Raw genomic sequence first — 12,802 nt, 5'->3', positions numbered from 1 at the left:
TGCACGTTGGTTGCTTGCTCTGGAAAGTAGTGATGCGAATTTGCAGCCAGGCTGACAGCGGCGGGCATCTGGTCCAAATCTCTGGTGGTAGAAGCACACGGAAGACGAACTGGTTGTGCTACGCTGTGAAGGAGCAGGGCGTCGCTTTACAGAGTTTTCTTTTTGAAAGGCAAAGACAGTCTTTTCCGATGGTGGTGCAACCACATTCTGATCAGAGAGCAGTTTCATGTTTGTGCTGTGTGTTTCTGATGGTGCCATGGAGACCTGTTGTACACAGGCAGTACGTGCCTCCCAGATGCGGTCTGCTGCCTCAACAAGTGTGTCTGTGTCTGCGATGTTGTGTCCTGCTAAAATGCTTCGAATGTCAGAAGGAAGGTTTGCCAGGAACAATGCGCGTTTTAGTGTTTGGGGGTCGTCAGTGAGGGCGTTGATCTTCCGCAAGAGAGCAGTAGGGCGTTTGTCACCAAGTCCATTGAGATTGAGGAGTTCAGCATCTTTCTGGTGTTGAGATTTGCCAAAAGTCTTGATAAGAGCATTCTTCAATGTGTTGTACTTATCATCAGTTGGTGGGTTGATAAGAATTGACTGTACTACTTCTGCTGTGTTGATGTCTAGTGCGCTGACAATGTAGTCGTATTTTGTTTGGTCTTGATCAATTCCTCTGGTTCCAAATTGTGCTTCAACCCTGGCAAACCAAACTTCAGGTGACTTGGTCCAGAACTCTGGAAGTTTGATTGCCACTGTGTTGACATGGTTTGATTGAGCATTGAGAGCTTGTAGTTGAACAGCTAAGTCAGCTAGGACAGATTTAGGAGATATTTCTTCAGCCATTTTTACGTTGTTCAGTGTCGGGGTCACCAATTTAGGAAGACAATAATTTGTAGACAAAGACTTGGTAAGTTTGTGAGATTTAATATATCTCAGAAAAGATCGACGAAGTAACAAAAACGTTACTCAAGACAACAACAAGGGAAGGAACTCCTAACCCTAACAACAGACAAGCAAGATAACTATCAAAAGAAACTCGAATGAGGTAAGTTCCGCAAGTCGCTACAGTATCATCAGCAAAATTTTACAAGATGATTCTACACAGTCTCCAAGACCATGTATAAAAATCTATAGTAAAAAGCACTGGTCCTAGAATAATTCCATGCGGTATTCCACTACGAATGTCAGCCTAATGAGTACTCATCACTAACTCTGAGTTTTTTCTGTAAAAAAAAAAAAGTCATGTCCATCCATGAAAGGTACTGACTATACTTTTATGTTGTGTGTATATGTTAGGAGTATGCGTATGTACGGCTTGTGCACACAATGAAAACTATGCCAGATCACAGGGTGACAGTTTCACGGAGTTCTTTACTTGCAGCAACTGTTGGTAACATCTGCACATCTTTATGCACATAACTAGCAAACATGTAATGTATATTTTTAGACTGGCTACGATGGACACAACATATACCATAAGCTTTTAGTTTCCTTAACAGTCTTTCATGTGGTACACTTTCAAAAGCTTTGTCAAAATCTGTATATAAATTATATCACCATTGTTGAATAACTTTGTAATTTCCTCCATCACCTCTAAAATCTGTGTGAAACAAGACCTTTTGTTTCTAAAGCCATGTTGGCACTTGTGACTTAGCATACATACTGATAGTATCCATGTGTGAAATAATGGTATCCCTAATGCAAAGGATTCCAGAATCTTACATGTGATGCAAGTAAGACTGACTGGTTGGGAAACAGCTCGGACCTAGACATTTCTTGAGAACTGCTGTAACATCAGCTTTTTTCCAATTTTTGGGAACAACTCCAGATGCTAATAACTTATTGAACATCAACGTCAGTGGGTATGACAACTCTATAGTCTATGCCAAGTTCTTTTAATACTCTGTGTGGAATTATTTCTTCTTCCTTGGCAGCGACCACAATCAGCTAGTTGATTATTCTGTCACTTATGCAAGTTTATCTGGTCCTTGTGCTTTTGAGGCATCAAGTTCCCTCAGCCTTTTTTCAACATGTGTGTGTGTGTGTGTGTGTGAGAGAGAGAGAGAGAGTGGCGGATGACGGATGGGGTGGTTGGTGGGTATGTTTCACGAGTACCTGGAACGACAACAACAAAACACTTAGCTTTCTAGTCATCACCCAGATTAACCCCAGTATTAAGTCATTTGACTTCCTTACGTCGTTTTCGTCGACAATTATTTTCTCCCCAGATGGAAGTTTCAGTGTTGGCCAGCATGACGGCAACCCGGAATCATCGTCTGCTACCGATGGCAAGTCAAACCGTGCAGAATTTGGAACGCATAAGTCATCAAATAGCTCCTCTTGCTGTTCAGGCGAATACTCCGGCCATTTGTTCCCTATGTACTTTACTAACAACGTTTGTGGTTGTGCTATTTTTCTAGTAATGTGATTCAAAGAGGAAAGGTACGCAAGCACTTCCACTCCGTCCATTTTCCGGTGTGACAAGCTTTGTCATTGACACTCTGTGCGCATGTATTTAAAAGTGAAACTGCAACATCCGCTTCCTTTATGTTAAATCTGGAGCGAGTTTCAAGCAGCCCATCTTTTATGGTATTTGGTGAAACTGATACGTTTTCTGTGTCTGTCTGTCTCTGTAGAAGCAAGAATGCTAACATGTTGATGGTATAATCGCACTTAAGCATCATTACCCATTTTAGTTTAAGCTTGTTACAAACCAAGGTACTTGAAAGATATCTTCCATTGTTTACAATTTGTAACTATGTCTTCAGTTTAAACACCAACATCACACATCAGAAGCTTCACTCATCATCTTCAGTTTGGTAGACACGTTGTCTTGCCACTGAGACATTCAAGTGGGTGTGCACAGCGCTTGTAGCGGTGAGTTAAACAACCTATTGGCGATCTGCCCTTAAGCTCCCCGAAGCTGGCCAAGGGACGATGCAGGCTCAAAGTACGCAGCTGTTACTTCTCCAGAGAGTCGTGAACATATGGGGACGTGGTCACAGCCCCATCAGTAAACAATTTCAAGAGCAGTCTTGACGTTTTTTGGAGAGGCAGCCCAACTGTCTATGAGTATGATCCAGTATGTCACTGCTAGTACATGTAGGCAATCTATTACCCATGCATGCCACAGTACTAGTAGTAAGTTATGGACCGTTTAAAGGCCAGATTGGCCTAAAACACTGATTTTTCAAGTTCAATTTTAAGTTAATTGTCCGCAAAGATGATTGAGGTGTCAAATGGATGAAGACAAAAAGTGCTGATGAAAAAACTTTGGGATTCCACTTAAAATACAGGCTCACAGTTGGACAGTTTTTTTGCATGACCATTCCTGCATTGGCTTCACTGACAGGTTGTCATGAGTCTAGGGGTCATATTTCTGGCTGCAAGACATGGGGAAAAGAATCTGGTCTGTTGATATCGTTTATACTGAGCAGCAGTGTCCCAGTACCACTGTTTCCTCTGACCCACACACACTATGCCTCATACCAGTTCAAGCAATGGTTAAATATAACCAGAGCTTCCGCACCTCTCTCTTTTATTCTTAATGCTGATTTGAGGAAAAAACAATAACACCATATTACATAACAAATTTGTTCATTCTGCAATACCTTTAACTGAAACTCTTTTTTCAGAAGAACATTTTTTTTTCTCTTTTTTTTTTTCGAACTGTCCGATTATTAATAATCAGTGGATTACTTCCAATGGGAAGCTGAATATCGCAAGATATTTCTGTGTGTGTGTGTGTGTGTTTGTTTGTGTGTGTGTGTGTGTGTGTGTGTGTGTGTGTGTGTGTGTGTGTGTGTGAAAGAGAGAGAGAGGGAACGTCCTATAGTTCACTGAACTGAATATTACATATTATTCCTAGTACCCACACATGATTGTAATTTTCACAGATAGATTGTAAGCAGATTTCTCCATTTCAAATGATGAATGCGGCATTTTGTTATTTAATAATTGAAATTTGAATACATGTTCTCCGTCTGTCTGTCCCTATCATACACACACACACACACACACACTCACTCCCTCGCATTTCTTTCTTGCACATACATCGGCAAAACTGAGATTCCAGACATCAGCGGCCAGTTGCCCTGTTACCTGTCTGGTAGGGTTACTTTCATTGTCAGTGTGTTTGCTTCAGACAGACAAAAGCTGCTGAACTTAGAACCTGCATGAAGCATATATATTTATATATATATATATATATATATATATATATATAACATGGGACTTCATTGGTCCACCTCTGTCTCTTTGAGTTTGACTGACAGTGTGAATTTCAAATTTGAAGTAGGCCAAAGTAGAAATTTTTTTTTGAAACTTGCTAAGGTTAGAGATTTTGTGGTCGTTTTGTTAATCAGATGTTAGGGCAACATAAAAAATGTACCCATGTAAGCTTATACTGTGTTTGTGGCCTGCCGGTACGTTTATTATTTATTGTGGGTCTTATAGATCAATTTGTTCATGGCTGTGGTCTTTGAACAGTGCTTATTGTTATAGTCATGAGCCTATGAATAGATGGACCAAACAAATTGCTGCACAGCTGGCGCCATGCAGTTGCCATGCCTGTCCTCCCAGAAGCCGCACACTGCAAGTGCAGTACACGTGTGTGTGTGTGTGAATGTTTCACGCATGTGTACTTTGTGTGTGTGTGTGTGTGTGTGTGTGTATCAGTATCAGTATCAGTGGCTCAAGGAGGCGTCACCGCATTCGGACAAATCCATATATGCTACACCACATCTGCTAAACAGATGCCTGACCAGCAGCATAACCCAACATGCTTAGGCACTGAGAAAAAATGATATAAAAAAAAATGATGTAAGATAAAATAAAATAGAAATAGAAATAAACAAATTAAAAAACAATCAAATAAAGAAGTACATGAATATTTAAGAAAATAATAATAATTATGAAAAAAGAGAGAAAAAAGAAAAGAAGTAAATGAATATTAAAGAAAAGAAAAAGGAAAAATAAACAAAGATGAAATAAAGTAAAATAGAATAAATAAATAAATAATCACAAAAAAAAGATAAATAAAATAAAATAAAAAGACAATAATGATAATAAATAAACAAATAAGGAAATAAATGTAAAATATACACACACACACACTCACACACACACACACACACACACACACACACACACACAAAACAGATGTGCAACAAACATGCAGTTTCACAGTTATGAAAGCACAAGCAAAAGTGCACTGGCCCAAATACACATAAACATACATGAGCCCCAACACACACACACACACACACACACACACACACACACACCATCTCCCAAATTACCCTGCAACCCCCACCCACCCCACTTCCCACACACGCATTTCTAGGCTACATATCACAGCTTCCATGGCACATGCACATGCACACACACAAACACACACATATGCCCATACCCCCCCCCCCCCCCCCCACACACACACATATATATATATATATATGCACATCTGCACGTTCCAATATTCCATTGGTCCCACAATACAGACATGCATACACACACACACCTCATCCTCTACAAACACACACACACACACACACACACACAAATTGTAGCACCCACAATGCACAACCCCCACATCCTCAGCCACACCCACACCCACACACATAAGCAAATACAGACGTGCTCGCACATGCAGATCTCTCCTGACATGTGTACACTTAAACACTCACGTGTGCACACGCATGCACACACACACACACACACACACGCGCGTGCGCGCACACACAAACACACACAAACACACACACACTGCTACTGATTGGCAGCAAGAAGGGTGGGAAAAAATCTCTGATGTCTAGTGTGTTGCTCAGTCTATTGTACTTGGAAAAGCCCAGAGAGACTCTGTTCCATTTTGAAGAAATTTGTGCAATGTTGGTTTTGAAGTGGTGGCAATATTCGTTTGATTTGCAAAGCATCATGCTCTACCTTTCATTCGAGATTTACGGCCACTCCCTCTCTCTACCTTTCTTTCTTTGAGGCAATTGATGGTGTGATGGCCTTGTAGTTGTACCTGTTCTTTTTGGTATTCTTTGACTTTTCTGAGGATTTCTGATTTTCCTAGATGTAGGCCACTTGTTATTGTTGCGTTACTAGCAAGTCTGTCAGCTTGCTCATTTCCCTTATAACACCTGCATGTCCCGGGCAGTATGACCATGTAAGTTTTTGAATCTGAAAGTTGTGCATTGCCTTATGCCACTCTGGGCTACCAATTCCACTTTCGATTTTTTGAATGAGGTATGTGTTGCAGCTTCAACTTCCATCATAGGGCTGGAGGTTTTGACTTTGTAGGCAGCATTCTCTTCCCCAATTGTTTTTTCATTTTGCTTCACAGTGAATCCCCAGCAGAATTGGTATTTGGTGACTGAGCCATTTGTATATGTTATGATGATGTCCTCTTCTTTACTGTTTTCTTCAATTAGTAGCTTCACTTCTGCGTCAGTTTTGCCCACTGGCCATTCCTAACAATGTCTTGCTAGAGTGGGTGAAATGGCTGTGTTGAATAGATGATTGAGGTTTTTGGGGTTTTCCTCCCATTCTTTTGTTTCTTTCAGGTCTTGTAGTCGGCATACAAGCTGGATTGTGTCTTCTGCTTGCCCCATCCATGATCTTCCCCATCCTAGACAGCTGCCTTTTGGTTCCTTGACTGCATCATGCAGTAGGTTTTGAGGGTTTTCTAATGCTCTGAAGTAGGTCTTAACCTGTTCTAACTTGTTTCTGGCCTGCATTGAAGGAAGGTCAAGCAGGTATCACATGATTTCTGTAGATGTGTCTTTTGTTGTTCCAAGGATCAGCCTCATAGCTTCATTTTGAACTCACTAATTTTAGGAGGCTGCTTTGAGATGGTGTTGTTAGCCCAAGTCCATAGTCGATCACACTGAGAACGAGTAATTGATATAGCAGGAAGAAGCAGCGTTGTTCGATACCTTTGGTTGCCATTGCCTTCAAGACTGAAAGACCCTTTTTGCATATGATAACAGTATTTTCCATATGTTTTCTGAAGGTCAGCATCCTGTTGAACTGTATTCCTAGGTAGCGTAGGCATTCAGTTTTCTTGATCTGAATTCCGTCGAATGACTCAGGTGATGGTGATTTACTCGCAGTTTTGTTGTTGAGGGTGCACAGCAACATTTGGGTTTTAATTACGCATACTTAACCGTGACCCAACTAGTGCAGACTCCAGCAGGGGTCTGACATTCCTGCCCTGTGCAAACTACTATCCGCCTATGCAGAGAAAACAAAAGTAACTACGGCCGATAACCTCCCGGAAGTAGGTAACCTCCCTTTTGTCCCGCTGGCTAGTGCCCTCTTTTTCCGGCAGCCATTATGACTCGTGTTCCTGTGCTCTTCATACGGCTAAGTTTATTTGTATTTTCTGTCTGTCTGTCGATTCTCTGGCGTTCTTGTTTTTTGTCAAATTTTGTCTTCAACCAGGTCACATAATTATATGGTTTGATTGGGAGTTCGGGCTAAAATTAAGGTGCGATCGCAGTCAATTCATGGACACTCTGGGCCCTCTATTTCTGGCCCTCTCAACAACGCCAACCCGCCGCCTCCTCCACTTCCTTCACTCCCTCCTGTCGACTCCAGACCTTCACCACCTTCTGCACCTTCTCCGGCGACTTCTAGGGGTTCGTTACCCCATACTCAGGTCAGTGGTTCCATTGATGCTATTCATTTCAGTTTGTGAATGACGGGCGCAATAGCCGAGTGGTTAAAGCGTTGGACTGTCAATCTGAGGGTCCCGGGTTCGAATCACGGTGTCGGCGCCTGGTGGGTAAAGGGTGGAGATTTTTACGATCTCCCAGGTCAACGTATGTGCAGACCTGTTAGTGCCTGAACCCCCTTCGTGTGTATATGCAAGCAGAACATCAAATACGCACGTTAAAGATCCTGTAATCCATGTCAGCGTTCGGTGGGTTATGGAAACAAGAACATACCCAGCATGCACACCCCCGAAAACGGAGTATGGCTGCCTACATGGCGGGGTAAAAACGGTCATACACGTAAAAGCCCACTCGTGTGCATATGAGTGAACGCAGAAGAAGAAGAAGAAGTTTGTGAACGAACTCGACGCGATCCGCATTTCTCGGCCTTGCCAGTTGGCAGGATGCCCGAGTCGATCTCCTCTATCACTTTTCCCATGCCAACAATGAAGTGTGCCATAATCCCTTCGGGAAAACAACACCATACACTGGCTTTGGATCCGCACGCTAGACTGGGCCCTATGTGCGATGCGTCCGTGGCAGCTGCCGTGACATCGGCTCATGCCCCCCCATGTGGCATGCCTCTTCCGTCTTGGATCCTATGGCGACTGGGGTACTTAGGGATGCCCTCCCCAGGCGTAGGGAGGAAGATGGACCACGAGGGGACACACTCGTCCATGTGCGTGCACCCTCCCCTTGTCCTGAGCGTCCGATCCAGGGTAGACAACTCCTGCTTCTTCACCTTGCCGGTGACCGCCGCTGTTACTTCCCTTTACCGGCACGGCCCCTCACCAACAGTGCGGGTGCGTGCACGGTCCCTTCAAGCTTTGCGGTGATGACCCCATCTGCCACACCGCCGGTTGTTGCTGTTTCCCATCCACTAATGGCATCTCAGCAAGCTGCTCAACCAAACAACCAGCAACCCATTAGTAACTTGCTGCAGCAATTATGCACTGGTGCCACACCTTGCGCCTGCTCCACCCCTTACCCACAGAGCAGATGCATGTACGGCCCATTGAACTTCGGCAGTGCTGGTTTTTTCTGCCCCACTGCATAACTCCACTGTTACCCAGACTAATATCGGCGATTCCACATCAGAGTGCCTCTTAATAACTTGATCCTGCCTCTCGGCAGTGCTCGGGCCGATCTTGTCTGTCCCTTTACCCGTCAACATACAACAGTTGAACGTCGGTCCTCTCGCAGGAACTATTCGCGAGATTGGACCGCCGTTCACCTACAGGGGGATGCACATTCCACGGCAAGCCGACGGACTTGCCACCCCTTCGTCCACAAACGCCCATAACACTGGCTTACGGCGCCGTCATGCCACATGTCCCGACCATCTCGCGTCCGATGGCGACCGATTCGGGTAGGGATGCCCACGGCACTAAGGGACGTTATAATTATTCCCCTCGCGGCTGTATTCACCTGTATTGGTTACGGTGGCATCGAACCACGGACTCTCACACGCAGCATGACACTCCTCCTTCTACAGCGAGGAAACGTCACACCAGGGGATATGTGCTCTAAAGACACCATCCTTTTCGCCGATTATCGGCGCCAAGGGAGGCAACTGCATTTGTAACCGACACAGCACGTCACTCCTGCCCCCCCGTGCTGTCCACCAAAGATGTTTCTTATTGGGTCCTGATGCCCATTCATGGGCTTCACACAACTTTGCACAGTTACTGCACCTTTCTTGCTGTTTCTCAGGCTATTGGCGACTGAACTTTTGGGTTCTTTATCCCCCCACACTTGCACACAGCCCTCTGCAGGCAACCAATTCTATTACCATTCTCTTCTTGTTATACACAATAACCGGAAATAAATCACAATATTTCCCCTTCTATTCTTTTTGATTTAATATCCAAATCAACAACAACAGTGGGGGGGGGGGGGGGGGGGGGGAATAAAAATAAATAAGTTTAAATTTTATATATATGTATATATATATATATATGAGATATCTTGCTACATTTATACACATTTCTGTTTACACTTATAGATGTATACTTATCCCTCGGTATACACATGTGTGCGCTTACGGGATAGGTTCATACGACTTTCATATTAACTTGTACAATTATATTTCTATCTCCATTCACTGACATCTGTTCATTGAGATTCCCTACATAGCAATATAGGCACACTTGCATTTGCGTCCTTCTGTTCACAATGCCCAGAACTCTCTGCGTCTACGTACTGGCACTTTATTCATATGTGTATGTACATCTCATATATAGGTGCATACACAGATTCCTTTCCATTACTGATTATGCACACTTACCCATTTACTTGGCTATATCTGTGCACGCTACACGTATGCTTATACAGCCGCTTATTTCTTGTGACTCGATCTCTTGTCATTGGCATATTCCTGACATCATCACTTGAGTTGATGGAAGTTTATAATCCCTTTGCACATATATGTATTCATTTTCATAAATTCATCCCTACCTTGCTTTTGGAGAACGACTGCACTCACAGACAAAACTGCCTCATTCACGCCTGAATGTACTCTCCTTCACATTTTAGTAGTGGCTGGTCCTTAGGGACCCACACACACTCCCTTCCCACCCACAGGGCTAAGAATGTCCTCTCTTGGTGCAAGGAGGGACAAGGCAACCCAACTTATTTGCCTACAACAATCACCCATAGGGCTGGAGATGCCCTAACTTGGTACAAGGAGGGATGAGGCAGTCCAACTTAGAGGTGCCATTCCGGACACACATGCCTTTCATTCCTTCCATGTTTGTAAGGCATCCCTTCTTCCCCCGCATGCCTACAACAGCCCTTGGTTTGCACCACTGTGGTTGTGACAACAGCTCCACACGGGCCCTACATCCTAGCCAGATCTCCCATGAAGGGGTGTCTATCTTTGCCTTCCAAGTTTTAGCGGACCCAAAAACTGCCCACTGGGCAGGAGACAATCACCCTAAGCCCATCTCTTCCACTCATTTCTAGTAGCAGAAGGCCTGGGTAATAATTGTTTTCCTCTACACTTGGGAGAAAGGCATATTGACGAGGATGGATGCGTCTCACAAAGCACAAAGAACCGTCCATTAGCCACAGGGGCATACCTTTCTGCCCACTCATACCAGCACGGCAGATGCCGCATTCAAGCACATCAGTTCGCCCCATCACCTTGCTTGAACAGAGATCCACCATCGATGTCTCAAACAATTGGCGTTTGAAAGCAATTTCTGCACTTGGTCTTCCCTGCCCGATCCTTTCAGCCTCAACACACAACCACTGCTGTGGTTACAGATGGGCATTCCTTCTCAATTCCTTCTTTCCAATGAGACAGTTCCAGGGGCTTCTAGCCTAGGCAGGCTATCCCATCATGGAGCCCCAGCCTTCAGTCAAGGGCCTGTCAGAGGATGACTTTGTTGTCACTTTGGAAGCAAGCACCATGTCTTTCAGACACACGGTTGCACCACAAGACCCCATCAACTCTTTCTGGCTTCCTTACATTTCAACATAACCTGCATGGTGGACACCTTCATCCCTCAAGCACACAGCAGCTGTTTCCTGATTTACCCATGCTGATTGGTGTCCTCCTAGGACCAATATATGATAATCAGTCATGTACGACAGTCACCATCAGAACAGCAGAGGAGGCAACTGCTGTCCCGACTATTCGGGCTGGAATTCGATTATACAATTTATAGTAGAGAGTGTTTTGCCCAAGTTGCATCCCCAGTCCCTCGATCAAGAGGGCCTTAGGACTCATCATTGGGATGGATCCCAAAGGCTAGTTAGGCCCAAGGCTACAGCACTAAGTCCCAGTGCAATTTGACTTCTAGTCTGAGAGACATAGTCCTTCATGAAAGACGAAGCTGCAAATGATTTCCATTTGCAATTAAGAAACCACTGTTTAATTACACATACTTAACCGTGACCCAACTAGTGCAGACTCCGGCAGGGGTCTGACATACCTGTCCTGTGCAAACTACTATCCGCCTATGCGGAGAAAAAAAGAGCAACTACGGCCGATAACCTCCCGGAAGTAGGTAACCTCCCCTTTGTCCCACTAGCTAGCGCCCCCTTTTGACGGCAATATGCCATCACCAGCGCAGCAAGCAGGGAGAACAGGAAGCGGGGAGGACCAGTGCAAATTGACTTCTAGTCTGAGAGACATAGTCCTTCATGAAAGACTAAGTTGCAAACGATTTCCCTTTGCAGTTAAGAAACCACTGATAATACAGCTCTCACTTTCCTGTTGGCCATACTGTAAAAGTATGTCAGATCATTGATTTGATGTAAATGGCCAGTACAACACATCTAGAGGCACCTTTCTCCCTGCCCCCGCCTGGCTCCATCCCAGACTTAGTGCGCACCACACATAGCCAGAGGCCTGTCATGGATCCGGTCCCCTTTCTCACTAAAGAACCTTTAGCGAAAATTTTCCCCATGGAAACCCTCTTCCATTAGGAATTCCACCACAGATTGAGACTTAATGACATGGAGGCACATGAAGTGCATTCCCACAGCCTGATCCAACCCGGCCATTGACTGCCAACAGCTTTCTGCAGGTTGCTCCAACATGCCACACTTAGATAGAGAAGCCACCAAGCCTTCTGTATGCCCCTTTGTGATGGTACCTACCTGGGCAATTTACACAGCCATGTCCCAGAGACACCAGGGACCTCAAGTCTCTTGTTGCCAAATGTCTGCCATTCTATGCATAGGCAACATACCAGTGCTGTTTTATTGCAGCGACAAAAAAGAGGCGGGGGGAGCGCCCATCACCTGTCAGCTCGCATGGAGGAGCTCTACAGATCTGGCTGTCACGCCTAAGGCAAGCCCAACATGGTGGGCTACCTCTGTCTCATGCCACAGTTTCCTTCAAACACATATATCATTTCCACTATCGGCCCACAACGGATGTGGAATCATCAGATCAAGCCACATGTGCACCTCCTTGCAATGGTGCTCAGCCGCACTCAAGAGACAACCCTATAGGGTACGTGTTTCCTTCCCTTCCTTTGATTTGAAGGGCTCTCAATAAAGTGTGGATTCATCACACTGATCCGATTCTCTTTGCGCTACATTTATCAGCACAGCTGTGGTCCACAGACCTCTCCCACAATACA

General features: G+C 44.6%; 2 protein-coding genes across 2 annotated transcripts in view; one reads left to right on the top strand and one right to left on the bottom strand.

The window, feature by feature from the left end:
- The window catches only part of LOC143296730 (uncharacterized), a 60,981-nt gene extending 58,519 nt beyond the window's left edge, over positions 1-2,462 (bottom strand). Inside the window, exon 1 of the mRNA XM_076608787.1 lies at positions 2,185-2,462. Within this exon, the coding sequence (XP_076464902.1) occupies positions 2,185-2,457 (273 nt within the window). The 5' untranslated portion in view covers positions 2,458-2,462. The remainder of the gene's footprint in view (positions 1-2,184) is intronic.
- A 62-nt stretch (positions 2,463-2,524) lies between these two features.
- The window catches only part of LOC143296061 (DNA polymerase eta-like), a 128,383-nt gene continuing 118,105 nt past the window's right edge, over positions 2,525-12,802 (top strand). The window contains exon 1 of the mRNA XM_076607813.1: positions 2,525-2,577. The gene's annotated coding sequence lies outside the window, so the exon portion shown is untranslated. The remainder of the gene's footprint in view (positions 2,578-12,802) is intronic.

The sequence above is a fragment of the Babylonia areolata genome, chromosome 21 (assembly GCF_041734735.1).
Source record: "Babylonia areolata isolate BAREFJ2019XMU chromosome 21, ASM4173473v1, whole genome shotgun sequence".
NCBI classification, from domain to species: domain Eukaryota; kingdom Metazoa; phylum Mollusca; class Gastropoda; order Neogastropoda; family Buccinidae; genus Babylonia; species Babylonia areolata.
This window is presented reverse-complemented; position numbering and strand designations above follow the sequence as displayed.